General features: G+C 38.9%; 1 protein-coding gene across 3 annotated transcripts; it reads left to right on the top strand.

The window, feature by feature from the left end:
- The first annotated feature begins 1,486 nt into the window (after positions 1–1,486).
- LOC101164675 (leucine-rich repeat and immunoglobulin-like domain-containing nogo receptor-interacting protein 1) lies at positions 1,487–18,700 on the top strand. 3 transcript variants are annotated; one of them, XM_004078343.4, is made up of 3 exons: positions 1,487–1,821; positions 15,632–15,733; positions 15,821–18,700. In XM_004078343.4, the coding sequence occupies exons 2-3, from the start codon at positions 15,731–15,733 to the stop codon at positions 17,630–17,632; spliced, it is 1,815 nt and encodes a 604-aa protein (XP_004078391.1). In that variant the 5' UTR covers positions 1,487–1,821; positions 15,632–15,730; the 3' UTR covers positions 17,633–18,700. The 3 variants fall into 3 exon arrangements, with proteins under 3 accessions (XP_004078391.1, XP_011484039.1, XP_011484040.1); XM_011485737.3 differs by lacking the exon at positions 1,487–1,821 and adding an exon at positions 13,991–14,455; XM_011485738.3 differs by lacking the exon at positions 1,487–1,821 and adding an exon at positions 14,470–14,540.
- The last annotated feature ends 1,482 nt before the right edge of the window (positions 18,701–20,182 follow it).

The following is a 20,182-nucleotide window of genomic DNA, read 5'->3' as shown; positions in this document are numbered from 1 at the left end:
TATGATAAATGTATTTACAAATGATATTTGCATAAATTAAACATTGACATAAAGAGATTTTTTTAATAGGAAAAATTTTTTTAAACTTTTTTTACAGGTTAACATGACTTCCTTTCAAAATAAAATACAAATTAAACATCATTTTGTCTCCATAAAGCAAGTAGTAAAATTAAATAAGAGACAATAAAGTGACCCTTATGGGGTTTTTGGACCATGTGGCAACTTAAAATCCTTGAATTTTGTTCAGTTTCAGACAGTCCACCTTATGATATGGTGCACCTTAACTATGAATCTGCTTACTGACCTCAAATTGATTTTCTGGGGTACACGGCCCTTGGATTGTTGGAGCATTTGGTGCGGTAGTCAGGAGCAATACGCTTTGTGCTTCAACTCTTTGTGAATGAATTCAATTGAGTTTGACTTATCTGACTTTGTTGTCTTGCTTGATGTCCCTCTAGTCTGAGAAATACAATACATCCCTTTTTTTTAATTATAAACTTTTCATTATTCTTCAACCAGAGAGCCACAAAGTAGGGGTGAAATGTGACTCCGGAGCTTTAGGTTACAGAGCCCTCGGCTGAACCCATTTAGTTTCTTGAAACAGAAACAGCTGTGAGAGATAAAAAAAAACTGATAACCAGAGCTAAAATTAAAACTTGACTTGATCTAAAACACATACCATGTGTTTTATGTGAAAAAGAAAAAAAAATAACATTAAACATTAACCTCAATAAAATCAAAAAAAGCCTGAAAGGAATATCAGACATGTTTTAAACTTTGTTTATGTCTGATCAATTTAACTTGTCTAACCTCATTCGGACCTACTGGGAACATCTTTGATCTATTTTTAAAGTGTTCCCAGTGATCTTTTATGAACTATTATGCTTTTTAAGCCAAATAGATTCTGCAGCGTAGCAGTAGTGAGTTGCGAGCTGACCGTTTGCACGACCAACTCTGCCCCCCTTCCCATTGAGAAGGTAGCAAGTGGTAGTGGCCCCTCCCAGTGTGTCTACGTCACATATATGATCTTTTCCAAACAGTATTTTTTTAGGCATTAACGATTTGAATAAAGAAATTCTCAGAAATTCAATTTTGAGCTTAATTTCATATGTCATCATAATCAGAAAAATACAAATAACCTGTCAAATATACCCAAAACACAATTTCTTTTATCAGTTTGTCTTTAAAGAGCAACAAAATGTCATTTGATGTTTAACTTTACTATTTTTAAAGGTCAAGTTAAACATCAACAGGAGTATTTATATGACCAACTGTGAAATCTTTACCAGACCAAACTCTTTTGTCAGTTTCCATTTAAGTTTTTACTCTAAAAGTTAAAGAAATTGTGGATTGATAATAAAGCGTCAAAAGGCTGCATTGTTTGGTGCAAATGTGACATTTCGTCCATCGCAGTTCTCCAGGATTTAAGGTAGAGCGCCGGACGCGCTGGCGCTCCTCCCGCGCCTTAAATCCGCAGGCTGGCGCTCCATCTGAGCGGCGGCGCGCAGTGCGCAGCATCAGCAGCGGCGCGGTCATGGCGCAGCAGCTTCTCCACAGCATCCCCACACACAGCCAGGCATACACTGTCGACCTGAATTATTTCAGTGGCGCAACTATTCCAAAAGTCCCCGAGGCGCTGGGAAGAAATTTATGAAGGAGGGCGGAGTAAAAGTGCGCCACTCCGGAGCGACAGATGCTGGGAAAGTCTTATTGGTTGTGGGCAGAAGAGGAAGAGGAGGCAGAGAAGAAGCGTCCTGAACAGAGATGAACACTTCTGTCTGTTGGAGATTAAAGAGCCGTCCTCTCTGAAAGCCTTGAATGGTGAGTTTGAGTCCACATTTGAACGGACCAAGTCCGCGTAAACACTTTCTGCTGCTCTCTGCATCTGATATGACCTGTTTGATTCCGTAACAGTAACAAAAATGTGTTTAAGTTGAGCATATATTTGCTAAAACTGTGGCTGAGTTGTTTGTTTTGGAATCCTTAATCCTTTTCATGCTCACACTGAGCTAGAACCAGCTGTTGTTTTGCTTTAATCTGGATTTCTACAAGACAATTTTTTTTATTCAGTTTTAAATGGAGGATATCTCCGTTTTCAGAAAACATTACTTTTTTATATAATTTAATCACATTTAATGGATCTGAAGTGAAAATGAGTGTTTTTTTTATTTTATATTTTTCAGTATGTGTAATGAAGGACTCCATTTTATACTTTAACCAAGTCTTAACTTTAAATCTCACAACAGCAAAGGCCAAAATAGTGTTAAAATAATACTAACATTATTTTTGAGTTGTTCGGGAGATAGTTCTAGTGTAAACAGGTTTATTTTGCAGCCTGTTGTCATAAAATACCTTCAAACTGTAGAAACATCAAAAATTGAAATGTTATACTTGCCACCTTGTTGTTTATGCCACCTACATTAGCATCTCTTCAAATCTGTTGTTGATGTTTCGTGGAGTGACAGCCTCCGTGCCAACAGTAATCCTCTGGATAGTTTGTTCCACAAACCTAAAAAGGGCTGCAGCAGCTTGTGTTTTAACTGCATTTCTAGCAGCTGCAGCTTTCATGATGGCGTGACAATGAACGCACCTGTTTAAAATTCAAACCTGCTTTATTCTCCTGCTAATTCGGATAAAAACTCTCTCCATCGCTCTGAACGATCGCGTCAAACTTGGCTCTGAACAGGATATTGAGCCTGCGGACTGATAAAAACCCAGAACGCAGGTTTCACTGAGGCTGCAAAGGTGAACTCAGAATAAAACCATCAGCTCCAGCCCCCATTATAATCAGCACACATTCGCTGAAGCTCAGGAGGAGCAGATCACCACCAAGGGAGCCACAAGGATTTGACACTTGGGATTTTGCCAAATGGATCATTTAATCAGAGGGCATTTAACGCAGAGGAAGTGTATGAGTCTCACAGTGATTTAGCTGCACCGGTTCCTTCAGCTGCTGCTCCACATTTTAATTGATTTCTGCCTTAGGGAAAGAAGTTTGTGGACTAGTTTTGTGAGACTTTATAACAGTGTTTTCTTTACGTTTTGCTGGGGGTCAATGCTCGTTTTGAGGGGACACAGTTTGTTCTCTTTTGGTATTTTCAAATGCATTTATTTAAACTTACTGAATACCTGGGATCTGTTTTGGCATCATACGCTAGAGAAACTAGGTTAATTTTCAGAGAAACTACACTTGCTTGGGTTTAACAACTCCAAGGTCATTCGGACCCAATGAGTGAATCTGAGTGTTGCTGTTGCCGTGCAGGGGAGGACACTCCTAAACAGCTGAGTGGAGACAGAGCCGGGATGCTCGTCCCCATGGCACTTGGCTGCACTTGCCTCACTGATGCTGAAGCAGTTTCAGTTGTTTCATTACTGCTTCTGCACACCGTGTTCACTTTTTTCTCTTTTATGCAAGTTCTCATGTCCATTTTAAGCAATTTCCTCACAATATCAAGTGTGAAAGTGACCCAAACAATGAAGAGTGTTCAGTAGCAAAAGTGACAAAGTACCTTTAAACAATTGCCGTTTTACTCATTTGGAGAGTTTCTCGTTTTTTTTAGAACTATCTAATAGTTTAGACTTTAGGAAATAATAATGGACAAACTGACTTTAGCATGACAGAATAAAAAGGGGGAAAAAAGACTTGACTGGTTTGGATATTGTCTTTGGCTGTTTGAAATGACAATTTAAAGTTTATTTTTGTGTTGTTAAGATCCTGTTTGCTACATTTCTTTTTTGGTTTCTGTTGTTACTGTTTTTTGTCTCTAAACTATTAGGTCTTGCTTCTTATTTTATTCTGTTACATTTTTGTTGAGCTTCACTTCCTGTCTGTGCTGTTGATTCTTTTGGACTTTTGTTAGTTTTTGCTTCATTAAGTTTGTTTTTAAACTTGAAGGTTTTAGTTCCATTTATGGAAGAGCAGCATTTTTCTCTATTGGCATCTTTCTTTCATTCCACATATGGTCTCTTTTAACACTAGTATGGCAGTCATTTATTATAAATCTAGAATAATCTGTGCTCATCGTTAGATTTTAATTCTTTAGTTGCATATATTCAGATGTGTCATTTGACCTAATGGTTTGTGTAGATGTTGCTTGTTACTGCGATTGCGTGTTTTTGTGCTTTGATCAGTCTCAATTCTGGCTCCAGGTTTGGTTTTGTTTGTTCTCTGCGTCTGCTCCGTTGGCCTTTTCATCACTTTATTTGATCCCTGCAGTTATTAGATGTTCTCTGCCTGTTGCTCTCATTGTATTTCCTTCATACTTTCTTTTGAAACTTTGACTTTGTAGTTTTTTCCGCAGAATTCTCTTTATTTAGAGATTGGATTTACATTTTTTGTCATCTGATATGTATCCTGTTCCACAGTTATTCATAGTTTATTTTCATATGCGACTTTCGTATGAAAAAAAATATATTAATCATAACAAGGTTATGCATTTTTTCTTAGCGGACATTTCTAAACAAGATTTAAAGTTTTTTGAACTGTAATAAAAAACTTCAAAAAATGAAAGTAGCTTGCGCTTTACCAGCTCTGTCCTTTCACCTTAGCTGTCCTTACTGAAAGAGTGCAACAAAAATGTGTGCCAAGCTGTTCTTTGGGAGGATAAAGAGCAGACTCGTTTTGAAGGGCAGCAAAAAATTACCGTCAGTAACATGTTGCAGATATTAATCCTTACTCAAAGCACTAAAGTCTGAAGTTTTTAAGCCGAGAGACATCTGTCTCCTAAAAGCCACACGTGTCTGAACTTATTGTGTCGTCGCAGAGTTGCCCTCTCTTTTTGTGTGGATCAGGTGGAGCTGAGTCTGTCACCCGAACACGCAGCTCCCACCCCTCCTTTCACATTTTGGGTCTAAACTTCTATGAGATTATGCTCGGCACTTTACTTATCCTTAATGCTGCAAAGGATAAATCTCTTAATTTCCACATGGGGTCTGATCCGCAGGCAGTTGTGTCTTTTCATCAGTCTCAGCTGCTTTTGCAGGGATTGCACATGCAAACATCTATCCAGGGCAGAATCTGTAATGCACAGCACTTTTGAACCCGGTGTGCAGACAAGCAATATTTAGGCCACATCGTCATTTGAAGGGGGGCTTGTGGCTGAATGGAAAGATCAGATGTGCACTGCCAATGGACAGTCAGGAGTGAAAGCCAGTGGCCTGGAGCTTGTGTCAGCATTAACTTTGTGATGTTTCACCATGAAAAGCATCTTTGCATTGCCGGAACTTCCTTTCATGCTGCATGTCTCCTTTCATGTTACTCTCCCTTTCAACATGCATGTCCTCTTTTTATTTGTCCATTTATGTAGTTGCCTATACCAAAGCCTGTTCCACATTTGAAACCCAAACTGGGTTAAGAGCACACACATGCACCTTTGATAGTTTTTTTTATTTTTTTTAACTGACCATAAGGAAAAAGTCTTAAAGGATGACGTCCTTTTAACCTCCCTGCTTTCATAAAAGAGCAAAAAACAGCTGCTTTCAAGCTTTTTCTCTGAAAACTGTCAAACGAAGGACACAAACATGGAAAACTGAGTTGTGCTTTCATCATGCTTGTGTGTTTTTAACAGCCTCTGGGCTTTCTGTTTCACTCTGTGAAAAACTATAAACAAGCAAGTGTTTGTTTTTTTTTGCTCTACCATCACTGGAAATAAAAACCTAATATTTCTGGCTGTAGTAATTTCTGGCGCACAGTTTGTGCTAAAAACTGAACCTCATTGCCTCATTATAGATAAGAGAAAATAAAAATGCTCGACATTAAACTAGAAATCCACACAGAAAAGACAATTCCTTCTACATAAAAAGCAATTTTTGAATCCCCAAAAAGCTTCTTAAACTTTCCTGTACCTCCTGATTAAAGCTTCATGCCGGGCGCGTCATTTCCACGTGGAGAATTAACTTTTCCATCAAGCCCTATTTTGTCGTTAATCCCACAACAACTACTTTTTCTTTCCACAAGTGATTGCAATTTTGCAAATGTGTGCAGGGACAACTAGGCACAAAAATGTGCCCTAATTTTACAATTCAGTGCACGAAGACTACAAAGCCAGACAAAAGATGCTCTTTGAGGACATAAAGGGATGATGATGGCAGTGGAACACAGCCAGCAGTGAACAGCAACCTCAGGGCATTTAACTCACCACACAGTTTGGGCGTCGACATCTCTAAACTAGCTTTTTCCTGTAAAACTAAATCATACAACCTACATTTACCCACATTTATTAAGCATGATTGATTTTTGTTAACTTTGTTAAAAGCCGTTCCTGCCAGAGTTTTTTTTATCAAAGAAAAGTGTTATTATGCCGCACTCTTCACTACTGTTGTTGCCTTATGATTTTTTTTTAACTTTTTAAAAATTCTAGTGTTTATCTCTTTTTAAATGAGCCACAGATCATTTATTTTGTTATGAGTAGCTTTTAATCTAAAAAATATATGATGTTGGGAAAGAAAGAAGGTGAACAGCTTTATCACCTTAAGAAATTCATGATTTCACTGAGTTTTGCAATTTACTGTTTGTAGTTTTGTAGTTTCAGTTTGATTCTTGAAAGGTTAAAGAATTTATAAATTACGATATATGAGAACAGAGTCTTAAAATTACGAGAGAGAGAAAAAAAAAGAGTAAAATTATTTTAAAAAGTTGCAAAAATTAACATTTTATGAGAACAAAATCGGCCTGATAAATTTATGTAATGAAAAGTCATAATTTTACAAGAAAAAATTCATTACATTTTTGAAAAGATTTACAATAGTAAAGCACATTCAGCAAAATTCTTTCAATAATTAGCAGCATGACCCCTTATTTGAAAAGGTAAATGTACCATTCTATTTTTGAAAAAGCATGTCTTTTTACTTACGACTTTTTGAAGCGAAAAACCATGACTTCTCATGAATTGTTTAATTATTTTTATAACTCCGTTTAAAATTGTCTCTTTTTTCAATCATAATTTTACCACTTTGTTCCAATATTTTTTTTATTTTTCTTTGTTTTTAGTGGCCCTAATACTCTGTCATAAAAAAAAAAGTTGTTTAATAAGCTGTAATATTTAAAATTGGCCAAAAACTAACACAAAAACAGAAGAACATTTGCCATACCTGGGATCAAACCCATATCTCAAAACAATGCGATTCAGCAGCTAATTTATTTGTCAAACCTCATCATGATACAAACCAGCGACTTTGGGCAGAACACAAGATAAGATGATAGTTTGACAAATAATCTTTAAAAAAAGAAAAAAGTCCATTTTTTTTCTCCCCGAGTTGTAATATATTTGAAAATTTAGCACTTTTGGGGCTGTCTTGATTTATGCATTGGTTCCATGCGAAGCATGCTTCCTTTTCTGACAGATGGAGAGCAGGTGGGTGCTGTCAGATTAGCAAGACGTCAAATAGGGAAACTTTCACCTGAAACACTGGAGAGATTATGGAGATGATTGTTTTTCTGTGAACCAGAAAACTAAATAAATTACTAAGTTAAATCAATGCTTCCTATAGTCCTTGTATGTAATCTCCTTATAACATCTGTTTTGTCACAGCTGCATGTTTATTTGACTTTTTTGTTTAACAGTTTTCAATAGACAAAAATATATTTTCTTTTATTTTTTCTACTGTTGAATTTTTTTTCTGCTATGCATCACTTTATCATCTTTAATTGGGTTTTCAGCTATAATTAAATCATAACTTACCGGTACTTTTTTTTCACAATCTTACTAAATCTTGTGTCCCATAACTAGATTCCAGTGAATTGATGAGCCACTTTTTAATTTATTGTCTTTTTCACTTGTTTTTGTTTAGGAATGTCAAATTTGTGGAGTCGTCTGTCCTCCTTCAGTCGACAGGTTTCATAAGGAGCTGATTGTCATTGATTATTATGCACGTCGCCCTAAATTATTGAAAATTTCACAACACGTTTTTCACAAACGACCTGTTTCAGGTTAACCGCCTCCCACTAGTCGGCTTGCCGTTAATGCATGACCCTGCGTCATCTCTCTGATGTGCTGCGATGGATTTGACGCATCCTTTCTGCTCAATGAGACGACCTAATTTGTCACATCACATAGGCAGCGCACTGAGACCAATTCCCTTCCCTCATTTATTTGTGCTATTATTAATAATGCAAACGGTGCACTTTGCACAGCTTAACTCAGAGTTTTAACCCCCTTCCCATCAGAATGTGGAGTAAAACGGGACTTCAGCCATTGCACTCCCCGCATTATTAATGGAGGTGGTATCTCTGCTCCATTTTACCTCACATTGCAACATTAACTGTGTTTACATCTGTTTCTGGGGCCACATTTCCACAACTCCAGCGCCTCCAGTTTAAACCATCTAGTCTTTTCATCCAGCTGCTGCTCTTTGCTAAAAGTTAAGTGCTGAGTGTTTGCAGCCCACAAAACCAGGTTAAAATGTTTTCATGCGAAAAGTAATTGGGTTTCCCAGGCAGAAATCCACTTCGAGAAAAAAGGTTTCTATAAACTTTTACGGGACCAACATTTCCCATTTATGTGACATTTAGGCTTTTGTAGGAAAAATGTTTTTTATCTGATATCTACGGTAACTCTGAAGTGTTGTAAAACCAAACTAATTTCCAGAAATCAAAATAAAATGTTAAAAAATTAAACAAATAAGAAATTGCAGATAACTTAATATCTGTAAATTCAAAAAAAATAAAAAAATAAAAGAAAAAAAAACTTTCCAAGTGTGATTTGTGTGTTTCTTTGGAATAAAGTAACCAAAAAAATTGACATTTTCAAGTGACATAGTTCCTTAAATGTCGTGTAAACTACATATCTAGCAAAAGCAAGAATAATAATCTGACAAAGGCTGCAGAAACTTTCAGCAAAGAGCAGCAGTTAAAACGCAAAAGAGCAAAGGCAGAAATGTGGAAACCTGGAAACTGCAGCGATTTCCCCCAGAAACCAAAGTACATGTAAACTTAGTTTAAGCTTCCCATCTGTTTTTCAAGTTTAAACTAATTTATAAAAAGCAGAGTTCATAAAATCTAGGTTGAATAGATCTGCAGAAAATTTGTTATGAGAAATATTTCACACACAACTTGAACTAATATGGTTATCAAAGAAAACGCATTTGTTTTTATTCGAGGACTACCTGGTCAAAAGTTGGCACAATTAGAACAAAAAATAAAAATCACTAAAAGTCATTTCTACTGTTTGCATAGATTACGTAATGCAGTCAAACATTACATTCCAATGCAGGACTACAGATGAGATTATGTGGTGGCAACAGATGTTCAGATTTTACCTGCACACAGCCTGTTCATCAGTCATTAGATAATCATTGGTTTCTTTGTTTTTTCTGAATTACGTTTTTTTTAGGAGTTTTTCCTTACCGCGAAGGGGGATCTAAGGACATGGGTGCCAGTTTAGTTTAGTCTGTTTAGAGTTTTAGTATTATCCTGTTGAATTCTATGCATTTATGATCCTTTTTGATATGTTTACCTTACAATTACTGGTATGAAGCCCACTGAGACGACTGTTGTTGTGAATATGGGCTATAATTGAATTGAATTTTGGACTTTGAATTTTGCATTTGGCTAAAACCCAAAAGACACAATAACAGAAAAAAAAAGGACTAGAGCACTGACTTTTTTATCCTCCCCGTCCTGTTTACGGCCAATATGAGTTACTGCAGAAACTTCACGAGCACACTGAATTCCTCAATGTGTTCCTATGCTGCTATTATGACCTGACTTCTACCATGAGGGACCTCTGTGGGGTCTGGGTAAAGTGCAGGCTAAACCTCTCAAGATTTATTTACCGGTCATTAATTTACAGGTGAAACATAAAGCCTGACCTAAACTAGTCAGTTTGAAGTCTAGTCAGTCAAACTAGTCAGTGACATTTTCAGTTGTTTTAGCCACTCAAGTGTACTCATTTATTTGGGCTTTTTTTTTGGGGGGGGGGGGGGGGGGGTTGTTGTACACCAAATGAAAAAAAAAACCTCTTCAAAAGACTAATAAAATTACTGTATAGAAAAGATTGAATGGTATGCTACGTGGAAAACATTTGGGAATTCTTTGGAAACTTTATGACAAAGGTGCTTTTAATGGAATTAGAATTTGAGCAGCATCAGGTATGCAGAAGTGATGTAAGTGCCTGGAAGCAGTTTGTATCAGAGCCAAAAGTGCATTTTGTTTTCCTAGTTGCATAAAGGCTGGACTTCATTGTTTGTGCATTACTCTGTGAATTATATAAGCATGATAAACAAATCAAAGGACACAGTGTCAGTTACAAAATATGCAGTTAATTATAGCAGTGTTTGTTTCCAAGCAAACTACTGTGTTGAACTGCTAGTGATATGTAATTTCACTTCATTAAACTATCGTTCCATGTCTTCAAGTATAATATTTTTAATTTTAGGAACCCAACAAAGTCTGTTGCCATATATATTTTAAAAAATTGCAAAAGAATTGCTTCCCTAATAGAAAACAAACTGGATGAAGTCACGAATCCGGAGATTGAACATACTTGCATTTGGCCTGCTTCAAAGTTAAATAAAAGTCTCCCCAACACCAAAAGAACTTCTGTCCAAGCAAAATCCTAAGGCGTAATAGATCTTTCATTTTTGGCTCCGTCGCAGAATACTGTGAATCTCTGCTGCTGATTGGCTGGAAGAACAAAGGTCAAATGAAAAGTTTGATTTGCCAAAACTTGATGGGATAACTTCATATTGAAACTTTTTTGCCCTAGCAGTTCTGTCTGCATTTTCAATTCAAATTCAACCAGCTTCTAATACTAGAACAAACATAAAATCTTCGGGGGACTTAAAGACCTACTCCGATCATCATGAAAGCCATTTTTAAAAGCGTTCTGAGTGGTCTTTTAACCATATTCCCTTTTATATCTAACATTGTTTTCTAGGACATGGCTTTTGCAGAGAGGCAGTATTTCATTAGAAATTCACGGAGCCCTTTCTTTATCTGAACGATATTTACACGCTTTCCCACTAACTGCAGCCACTCACAACCCCTAACGTCACCCGTGCAACAAAAATGGCGAGCAATATCAGAGCTATCCAGCCGTACAGTTTTGAGCCAGATGCCAGCTCATTTTCTTTATATGTTCTCCCTGATGAGAAACAAATGGAAGCAAGGAGAACTGCATCCATCCAGTCTATGGGAATCAAACTCATAACCCTCTGGCACAGAAAGATTAATCGACTTTACAGGTGATAGCAGTAAAATAAAACAATAATACTGCTATCACCTCACATCAATATCGATTTTTGAACATTTTTTAAAGTATATATATTTGAAAAATTGAAATCAGTTTTTGAAATAAAAACGATTAGTGGGTCTTACAGCAGTGCTGTATCATATTCGCTCTAAGCATCACCCCATGAGACCATCACCTTTGTTTTACCTTGAAATCTGCTGAGTCAGTGTCACCTCCTTGCCCGCTGTTAAGTGGCAATCATGCAGGATCTCATGTACATGTGTCAATGCAGGATTTAATTCCACAGCCGCAACACAAAGCCAACATTATGCTTGCACTTTTGCAACTTCAGTTGTCACCACTTTTCCTGCATTCTGCATCCCATGCCTTCACTCCATCTTGTTTACAAAGCGTTTCCCAGAAAAGTTCAGAAGGGGAAAGATGATCATTTTCCCGCTGTGCAGTCGACAGTTGTTCAGCCAGAAAACCTTTTAAAATTTGGCTCCTGCGTGCAGGAGGTCTTGGGGTCAGTACAGAGTCAAAAAAACAGAAATTCTCGCAGATTCACAAACTTTTCCCCACTAAACCTGCTTTTGTCTGGTTCAAACACACAAACTCTGTGATCCCTGTTGTTATCTCCAACTGCTTTAATTGGAGATTTGAGCCAGGAACTTTCCTTTCTGGGTGTAATCTGCTAAAAATAGCACCTTGACAACTGTCAGGACAGAGCGGGTTGGCAAAGCTTGTCCCTCTCAGGCTGAGAAAAGCCACCAAAAACAAAGACTGTCAATGTTTGCCTCCCCAAGAGGTCCCATTGCTGTTTTCATGCACCTGTTGCCATGAAAGTTTTGCCTTAAGACGTGGCCTCAGTAATTGCTTGCTGTCTGTCACAACTTGTCACATTTCGCCTCCAGTTGCTTGGAAACAAGGAGGAGAATCTAGAGCCGAGCAGAAACTGTGCTTTGAGATCCTAATGAGAACGTGTTAGACTTTGAAGACATGGACAACCGCGGCGTCCACTTTGCTTGATGAAGCAGAACCTTGTTGATCGCTTTAGCAGCTTGTTGACTCACATGAAGATTTGAAAAGTCTTGTTTGAGCAGATTTTCTGCAACACTTGACTGTGCTCATCTGCACCACAGGATCCTTATTGTTCTAACGTCCCGCTCTGATCATCTTTTGATCTATCTTAAAAGCGTTCAGTGGTCTAGTATAATTATCCCCGTTTTAGCCAAAATAAAAAATAAAAAAAGGCTTTTTCTAGCACAGTTTCTGCAGAGTGACAGTAGTTCATTAGAAATTCCCCTCTGAGTTGTGGATGGGACTGGAGCAGGGAGCATGTGGCCTGCCCAGAGTATTGTGTACATCACAGATGTAACCCGTTTCAAATGGCATGTTTTCATCTGTTCCTGATTCACAACAATTTAAAATAAAGAATTACTCAGAAATGCGATTTTGAGCTTAAGTTTCTTTTTATATGTTCTCCATCATCAGAAGAAACCTAAGAACAAATTAAAAACAGCAAAAACACAATTTTCACTGTAGTCGGCCTCTAAGAATTTCACTGGGAGCTGGCTGAAATGATAATGCGAGAACCTTTGTTGTCACCTTTATGAATGTTGTGGCAGCTGGCCAGAAGTGATGGAAAAAGTCTGACATCAACTTCGAAATGGGAAAGTGGGCACAATACAGGGAATCAATAAGTTTTATTACTATCCGTCAGATTTCCTCCAGCAGAAAAATATAAAAGAAGCATACATCCAACAGACTTCAACTGAATTCTGGCACATGAGGGTTTATTAGGTAAGAGAGAGGATCAGACAGGCTTTGGGAAGGATGTTGGTCACTTGAGTTTGGAGATTATTCTAATTACATCCATTCTAGGGATGCAACGATTCACTTTTCCCACAATTTTTGGATCACGGTTCTGTTTCAGTTCAAAAATGGAGTTAAGTTTTACTTATAAGCAAGTAAAAATGAATCAATATATTAAATGTAGCACAACACATGTATGACACTTTTAGTTTAAAAGTGGAGTAAGGATGAAACATTTCTCTTTACCCAAGATTTGGTTCAATAGTGCATGCAACTGTTGGACTTTAAAGATACAATTGTAGCATCCCTAATCCATACTAATATAAAAACAAGTCTTTCAGAAAGTTATGCAGAGAGAGGCTTTAATTTTATAATGGCAAATAAAGACTAAACAACAGCATTTTTATGTTTTGCTGATAAAATTACGTGTTTGCAGCCACAAAATGTTTCCAAAGGTTGAACAATTTTAATTAAAACTTGTTGAAACATAAATTATATTTTATCACAATGTTTAAATTTAATAAATTTGAGAATATTTGCTTGTGGAAACTGCACATTGGAATTCCATGTATTCCCAGATTGCAAATCCACCAAATTCTGAAACCACGACGGCGCTTCGGTGTCCCAGACAACCGCAGCAACAGCTGTTGGATCTCTGCTCATAACTGCATCAGTTTTAGAAACCCAGGTCTCTGAGTGATAGAAAATATGTATTATAATTACAGCTGACATATGAAACCATGTGTCTCTCCACTCATGGTTGGATATAAACGGAAAATGAAACAATTAATTTATTGACTCACTTTCTAATTTGATGTATGGGGTCAGGCCGGGTCTATTTCTGTTGGCTGTGACCTTTCGTGTTGCTCTCTGAGGTGAGCAGGGACTGAGATTCTGGCTTCTAAATGGTTGAACTTGATGAGCCACCAGCCAGACATATCTCACACCTGCCAAGGTCCGTCTCTCACAAAATTGGGGGAAGAGTCGGGTCAGGGCAGCCAAATTTGACCCATCCAACCTAAAATTTAGTTTTGAATTTTTTGGGTTTTTCTTGTAACTAATAAAGAAACAGTCATCATGACACCCTTAAAAAGTCTAGTAGAATTGATTTTTAACAAGCCACTGGGAGGTTTTTATGAAATCTGAGATTATGAAATCCGAGAAAAATAATTCTTACAAGAGTGGGAAAAATTGAGAAAAAAAAGAGCATTTCAAATGATTGAACTTTTACTTGTAAAACAAATAACTGACCAGCTCATTTCCATGCTTTCATCCATTTTTCTGCCTCTGAAAAGTCACTCTAGTGCAGCCTATGTGAGCTTAAAAGCTCCCACCCAGCTGGTGTAAGAGCAGTGTACATTAAAGAACAGAGGGGAGAAAAAGACTGTGCAGCTCTGGGGCTCCTGGTAACTCTGACAGTCAGAGGAGAGGCTGCAGCGAGGGCGGCTGCACGCACAGGAAAACATCCGATGGTGAGCAGTGAGGCTGCAGCTGCACGAGTGGGACTCTGCCTTTCTGTGCTTTGGATTTTTGCTTTTCAAGTGTGGGAGCTTTGAGGTCTGTGTGGGAAGATCTGTCATCTTGGGCAAAAGGATGTGTTTCTTGAAGCTTTGTCTCTTGCTTGCACTGGAGAGGAACTACATAATTTACATTCTATCCGAGCACTTCTGTCATCAACTTCTACAGCTAGACCGCGACATAAATACAGAATTATGTCATATTTTATCATGAAGGATTTAGCTTGTATTTTACTGGACTGCTGGTTTATTTCCCACTTTATAGGATTGCTGTCTACTTTAAAAATGTCTAGTTTTTTTGTTTGTGTGTGTGTGTTTTTTGTTTTTTTTCTAAAACTAACATGTAGCTTCGTTACATTATTTCAGCACGCATTTTCAAGAAAACAAGTCCTAAATACAGATCAATACGTTAATTTCATATTTGATGGTAAATCTAAAGCATGTCTTCCACTTTCGGCTTCTCCCATCAGGGGTCGCCACAGCGAACGAGTCGCATGGTAAATTTGGCAATGTTTTACGCCGGATGCCCTTCCTGACGCAACCTTCTCAAACCGGGCTTGGAACCGGCAGAGGTAGAGAAGGGAACAGGGAGCAGCCCAGAGTCGAACCCGGGTTTCACGGACGGAAGGCGCCGCAAACCAGCACGAGCTAAACTGGCTCCCAAATCTAAAGCATGTACAAGTAACATTTTTTGGGACATAGCTGCCGTGATGCTTTCAAACTAACCAATGTTTTAGGAGATGTTTTTTTAGCTCGGAAAAGCTTTGAAACAATTCTGAAATTCTCAGTGCATGTAAAAGTTGAGGCTCCATGCTGAAAACTCCAGTCACTTTGAGGGTGCAGAAAGCTGCAGCCAAATGAATCTTTAATGAGTTACAGTAGGAAAGGCTGCTCAGAATGTTTGTGGGTTTTTTTTATTACTCTATGCTTGTTCCAGTTTATCATTAGAGAAAGTCATGCTCATCAAACACATGAAGTGAGTGTTTTATGTCTAAGAAAAGCTGTAATATCTGAACGCTCTGTCTCTGTTGGAAGCAAGAAAACTTTTATTTTATTATATTAAGTTTTCATGTCTAGAGAGTGTTTTGTTATTTTTATAAGCATTTCTTGTTTTGTCTCTTTTCCTTGCAGGCCAGACTGAAAAACATGTCTAAAGAGGACTCGAGTTAAGTCTGGTTTCAACTGGTTTAAAGTGCCTCTGGTTATGAAAATCTGCGCTTCACAACTCAAATGGTTTGTTTTGACACAACAATCCCTTAAAAAGTCAAATATTTTGTCTAATAAAATATGTTAAATGGTTCATTGCTGCTGTCTTCTCAGATGTTTGTGGAGTCCGTTGTCCGATGGGGAACATGGAGCATCCTGCTCCAGTTCGGGCTCGGTGTATCTGCAGGAAGCTGTCCTTCACGCTGCGCTTGTCGACCTGAAGTCAGAGAAGTGATCTGCTCTGGCAAGTATTTGAATTCGGTGCCAGAAGGCTTTTCCAATGACGCCAGACGCTTGGATTTATCCCGCAACAAAATAAAGACAGTAGGACGGCGCCAATTCTCTGGCCTTGTGCAACTTCAAGACTTGGACCTCAGTGATAACTTAATCTCCATGATTGAGGTGGAGGCTTTCTTGGGCCTCAAGAATCTCAAAACTCTTCGAATCAAGAATAACCGTCTCAAGATCCTCCCAGTCGGGGTTTTTTCTGGACTCTACAGCCTTCGTCTCTTGGATTTGAGCCAGAATGAGATTCTGGTTTTCTTGGACTACACCTTCAAGGAAGTAGCCAACCTTCAAACGCTGGAAGCTGGTGAGAACGACCTCGTCTTTATCTCCCAAAGAGCTTTCTTTGGTCTGCAGAACCTGCAGGAGCTGAACTTAGACCGCAGCAACCTGACCTCCATTCCCACAGAGGCGCTAACCCAGCTGCAGAGCCTCACAGTGATCCGCATGTTTCGCCTCACCATCTCCTCACTGCCCAACAATGCTTTCCGAAGACTGCCCCGTCTGCGTACCCTCCAGATCTTAAACTGGCCTGCGCTGGACACAATTGCAAGCAACAGTCTAATTGGTCTAAATTTGACATCACTCACTATCAGCAGCTGCAATTTGACTGCGGTTCCTTATGCAGCACTTCGTCACCTGGTGTACCTGCGCTTCCTGGACCTGTCCTACAACCCCATCACTGTTATCCAGGGTAACCTCCTAGGGGACCTTCTGAGACTCCAAGAATTACATCTAGCTGGGGCAAGCCTGCTACGAATAGAACCAGGAGCCTTTAAGGGCCTGTCCTTCTTTCGAATGCTTAACGTAACATCCAACATGCTCACTACTTTGGAGGAGAGCGCTTTCCACTCCGTGGGGAACCTTCAGGTGTTGCGTTTGGACGGGAATCCCCTTGCATGTGACTGCCGGCTTCTCTGGGTGATGCGGCGCAGGCAGCGCTTAAACTTTGACGGCCACCAGCCCACCTGTTCTTCTCCTGACGCTGTACAGCAGCGCGAGTTCAGAGACTTTTCTGAGAAGGAACTCGTCAGGCTCTTCACGTGTCGGCCGGCTCGTATTATGGACCGCAGGCCGCAGGAGGCGAGGGTTGAGGAGGGCACCACAGTTCTCTTTTCCTGCAAGGCTGATGGGGATCCATTTCCAACCATCACCTGGATCTCCTCTCATAAGAACACAGTTTCCCCCACAGGAAGAATCAGAGTTCTACCGAATGGAACTCTGGAAGTCCGCTTTGCCCAAGTTCAGGACAGCGGCACATATCAGTGCTTGGCAGTCAACGCTGCAGGCAATGACAGCATGTCTGTTGGGTTGTATGTGAAAGGGGTCCCTCGTAACAAAACGACCCCTTTCTTTCTGGAAGAAAGCTGGGTCGAGCCCCCAGACCTCCAAAACGCCAACTCCTCTGCTCAAATGGCCAAGCCATACCCATTTGATGCCAAGACGCTGATCATTGCCACCACTATGGGCTTCCTGTCCTTCCTCAGCTCGGTGGCCATCTGTTTCGTCTTCATGTTCTTCTGGAGCCAGAGCAAAGGTCAGATCAAGCACACGGCAACGATTGACTTTGTTCCACGCTCTTCTGTCGGTGGAGGAGGGGATGGCGCCGATGGCGGCAGGTTTACCATGAAACTTATTTAGACCAATCGAAGGAAGTTTCTGTGAATTTTTCTGCACTATGAACTCACACTGCTACTCTGGAGATGGACACCTGGTATCAAAGGCTTCTCCAGATGCCTGATCAAAAAGAGTTTCTTGCTCCTGTGCCAGCCTTCTTCTACTTTTGTAGCTGAAAGTTACATCCAGGCATCTTCTCGCCTGTGTTTTGAAACTAATGATCGTACAGTCCTTGGGGTGAACATCATTATGTAGACAGAGGTGTCTCAGTTTGTGTACATTTAATTTCAGTAAACATTGAGTCAATATGCATCATTGGTTTCTTTTATATAAAGCATGAACTTGTAAAAAATGAATTGAATACATTTTAGTCTTTGAAGACTAAATCACAGTGGTAAAAGACAATAAGTGCTGTTTGATCATCCATGTTGGACTGATAGACTTATTTACTGTCTCTGCTTTGCCATATTCGACCCTTTTACACAAATTCTGCTTTGGTTTTAAGACTTTAACTTGTGAGTAAAGCTTTGATATCCATGTTTGGAATAGAATAGCCAAATATATTCCTACTCTCTTCCTAAAATTTAGACACTTTAGACCTTTTTAGAATGTTAAGGTTTGGAAGGTTTAGGCATCTGTGTTAGGTAGCCATGTAAATGGCAATGTATACTTAACTGTTTTATACTTTTACAAGTTTTTTTTTTAGATCAACTGCACCTTTCCTTTTGTTATTTTCTGTCTCAGCATGCTATGATTTTATATATATTTTGTATCCGAACGAAACGCTGAAAACTATGTGCCTCACTGACAGTCTCACCATCGACAGAGAGAATGCTGTCCTTGATCTGCGTTATCTTGTAAATATTTAGGTCAAGGTTGACTTGTGTCCTACGTATATTCTATAATTTTATCCAGTCCTGGGGATTAGTGTCACTCACATATGCCCGTCTTGTATACCAAACTGAGTAGATGCATTAGGCTGTGTACAAAAACACTTAACCATGCCTGAAATGAAGTTGTGCAAGATTGACATAATTGTTTTTTTGCTGTAAAATATTTTCATGTTGTCATTAAATACCGGTTTGAACCTGCTCTTGTTTTTTTCTGAATGTTTTTGTATCTACAAAATATCATTACAGTAGATAAAAACAAAGACTGAAGTTCTTCATTTGTGAGCTTCAAACTGAGGGAAGATTTTCTTTGTGAGAAATGACTGATTCCTTTTAGTGAACCAAATGCACATGTTTTGGTTTTTATTTTCTGTAAATATGACAAAGTCCAAAAACAGGTTTAATAGGTTAATTTGTTACTCTAAATTGTCCGTAGGTGTGAATCTGCCTAAGTGTGTGATATGTGGCCCTGCGACAGACTGACGACCTGTCTAGGATGTAGGATAGGCTCCAGCAGCCCCATGACCTCGAAAGGGACAAAACGGAAGAAGATGAATGAATGAATGACAGATTGTGAGATTTAACCTGCAGAAATATACTCTCAGTTTAAACTCAATTTATCTCGTATTTTCAGGTCTCTTTCATTGCACAGCTCTGAGGCTGAGAGTGAAACTCAGCAAATATTAAACCCAAGCGCTACCATCATTTCACTGTAGAGGTTGAGAGACTCAAACGAATTCACTGAACAGTAGATAATTTTGTTCGTGTCATCCCCAGAATAACCCAGAAAAGCGAGGAGGGGAAAAAAGTGATTATCACGTGTATGAGCAGAGATTTAAACCCTTTTGGATTACCTCGGCACGTCTCAATCTGTTATATAGGTCTGTCTGGTGGGTGCTATCCTCCTGCCCAGCCTGGCCTGTCATATTATCTATTTTAATATAACCATTTGCTCCCATTGGACAGAAAGCCAAGGGAGGAGATTAAAGTGGTGCTCCGAAGCCCCTCCCATATCCCATGACTGTCATACACCCCAAAGAATATTGTGGTCTCCTCACATCTGCTGTCAGTAAACTTTAATCCGTTTTTCCCAGAAAAAAATTAAATTACAGCTCAACTAAATCATTAAAAATAGTATTTTTTCTTATTTTATTAATTTTATTATTGCCCTTTTAACCAAATTACTCAACTATGGAGTCAATAAATACAGTCCTGAAAGACTCACCAAAATAAAAAAGGTGTTTTTTGTGTTTTTAACATGTTCTTGACATAAATAAATAAAATTAAGCTCAAAATGACTTTTCTGAGTATGTATTTTCCAGATCATTGTTTATTTAGGAGCAGATGCAAAAATAGTGATTGAAAGAGAGCTTATTTGTGACATAAAATATGCCGGGCGGGCCACAAGCTCCCTGCTCCGCTCCATTCTGATGCTTGTCGACGACTCCATCAATGTCTTTGTTCTTCTCATTCGAGCTGACATCTGGCACAAAACTGTATGGCTGGATAGCTCCAATGTTGCTCACCATTTTCGTATTTTCAAGTAATATTAGCTTGTGGTGTAAGAGGCTGTGAGCTAGAGAGAGAGTGCATAAACATAGAGCTCTCAAGAATGGGGAGGGGAAAGGGGGTTTGCTTGCTCCACACCATTGGTCCCGCCCACAACTTGAAGGCGAATTACTAA

The sequence above is a fragment of the Oryzias latipes genome, chromosome 16, assembly GCF_002234675.1.
Source record: "Oryzias latipes chromosome 16, ASM223467v1".
Taxonomy (NCBI): Eukaryota; Metazoa; Chordata; class Actinopteri; order Beloniformes; family Adrianichthyidae; genus Oryzias; species Oryzias latipes.
The sequence above is the reverse complement of the archived record's forward strand: the minus strand, read 5'-3'. Positions and strand labels throughout refer to the sequence as shown.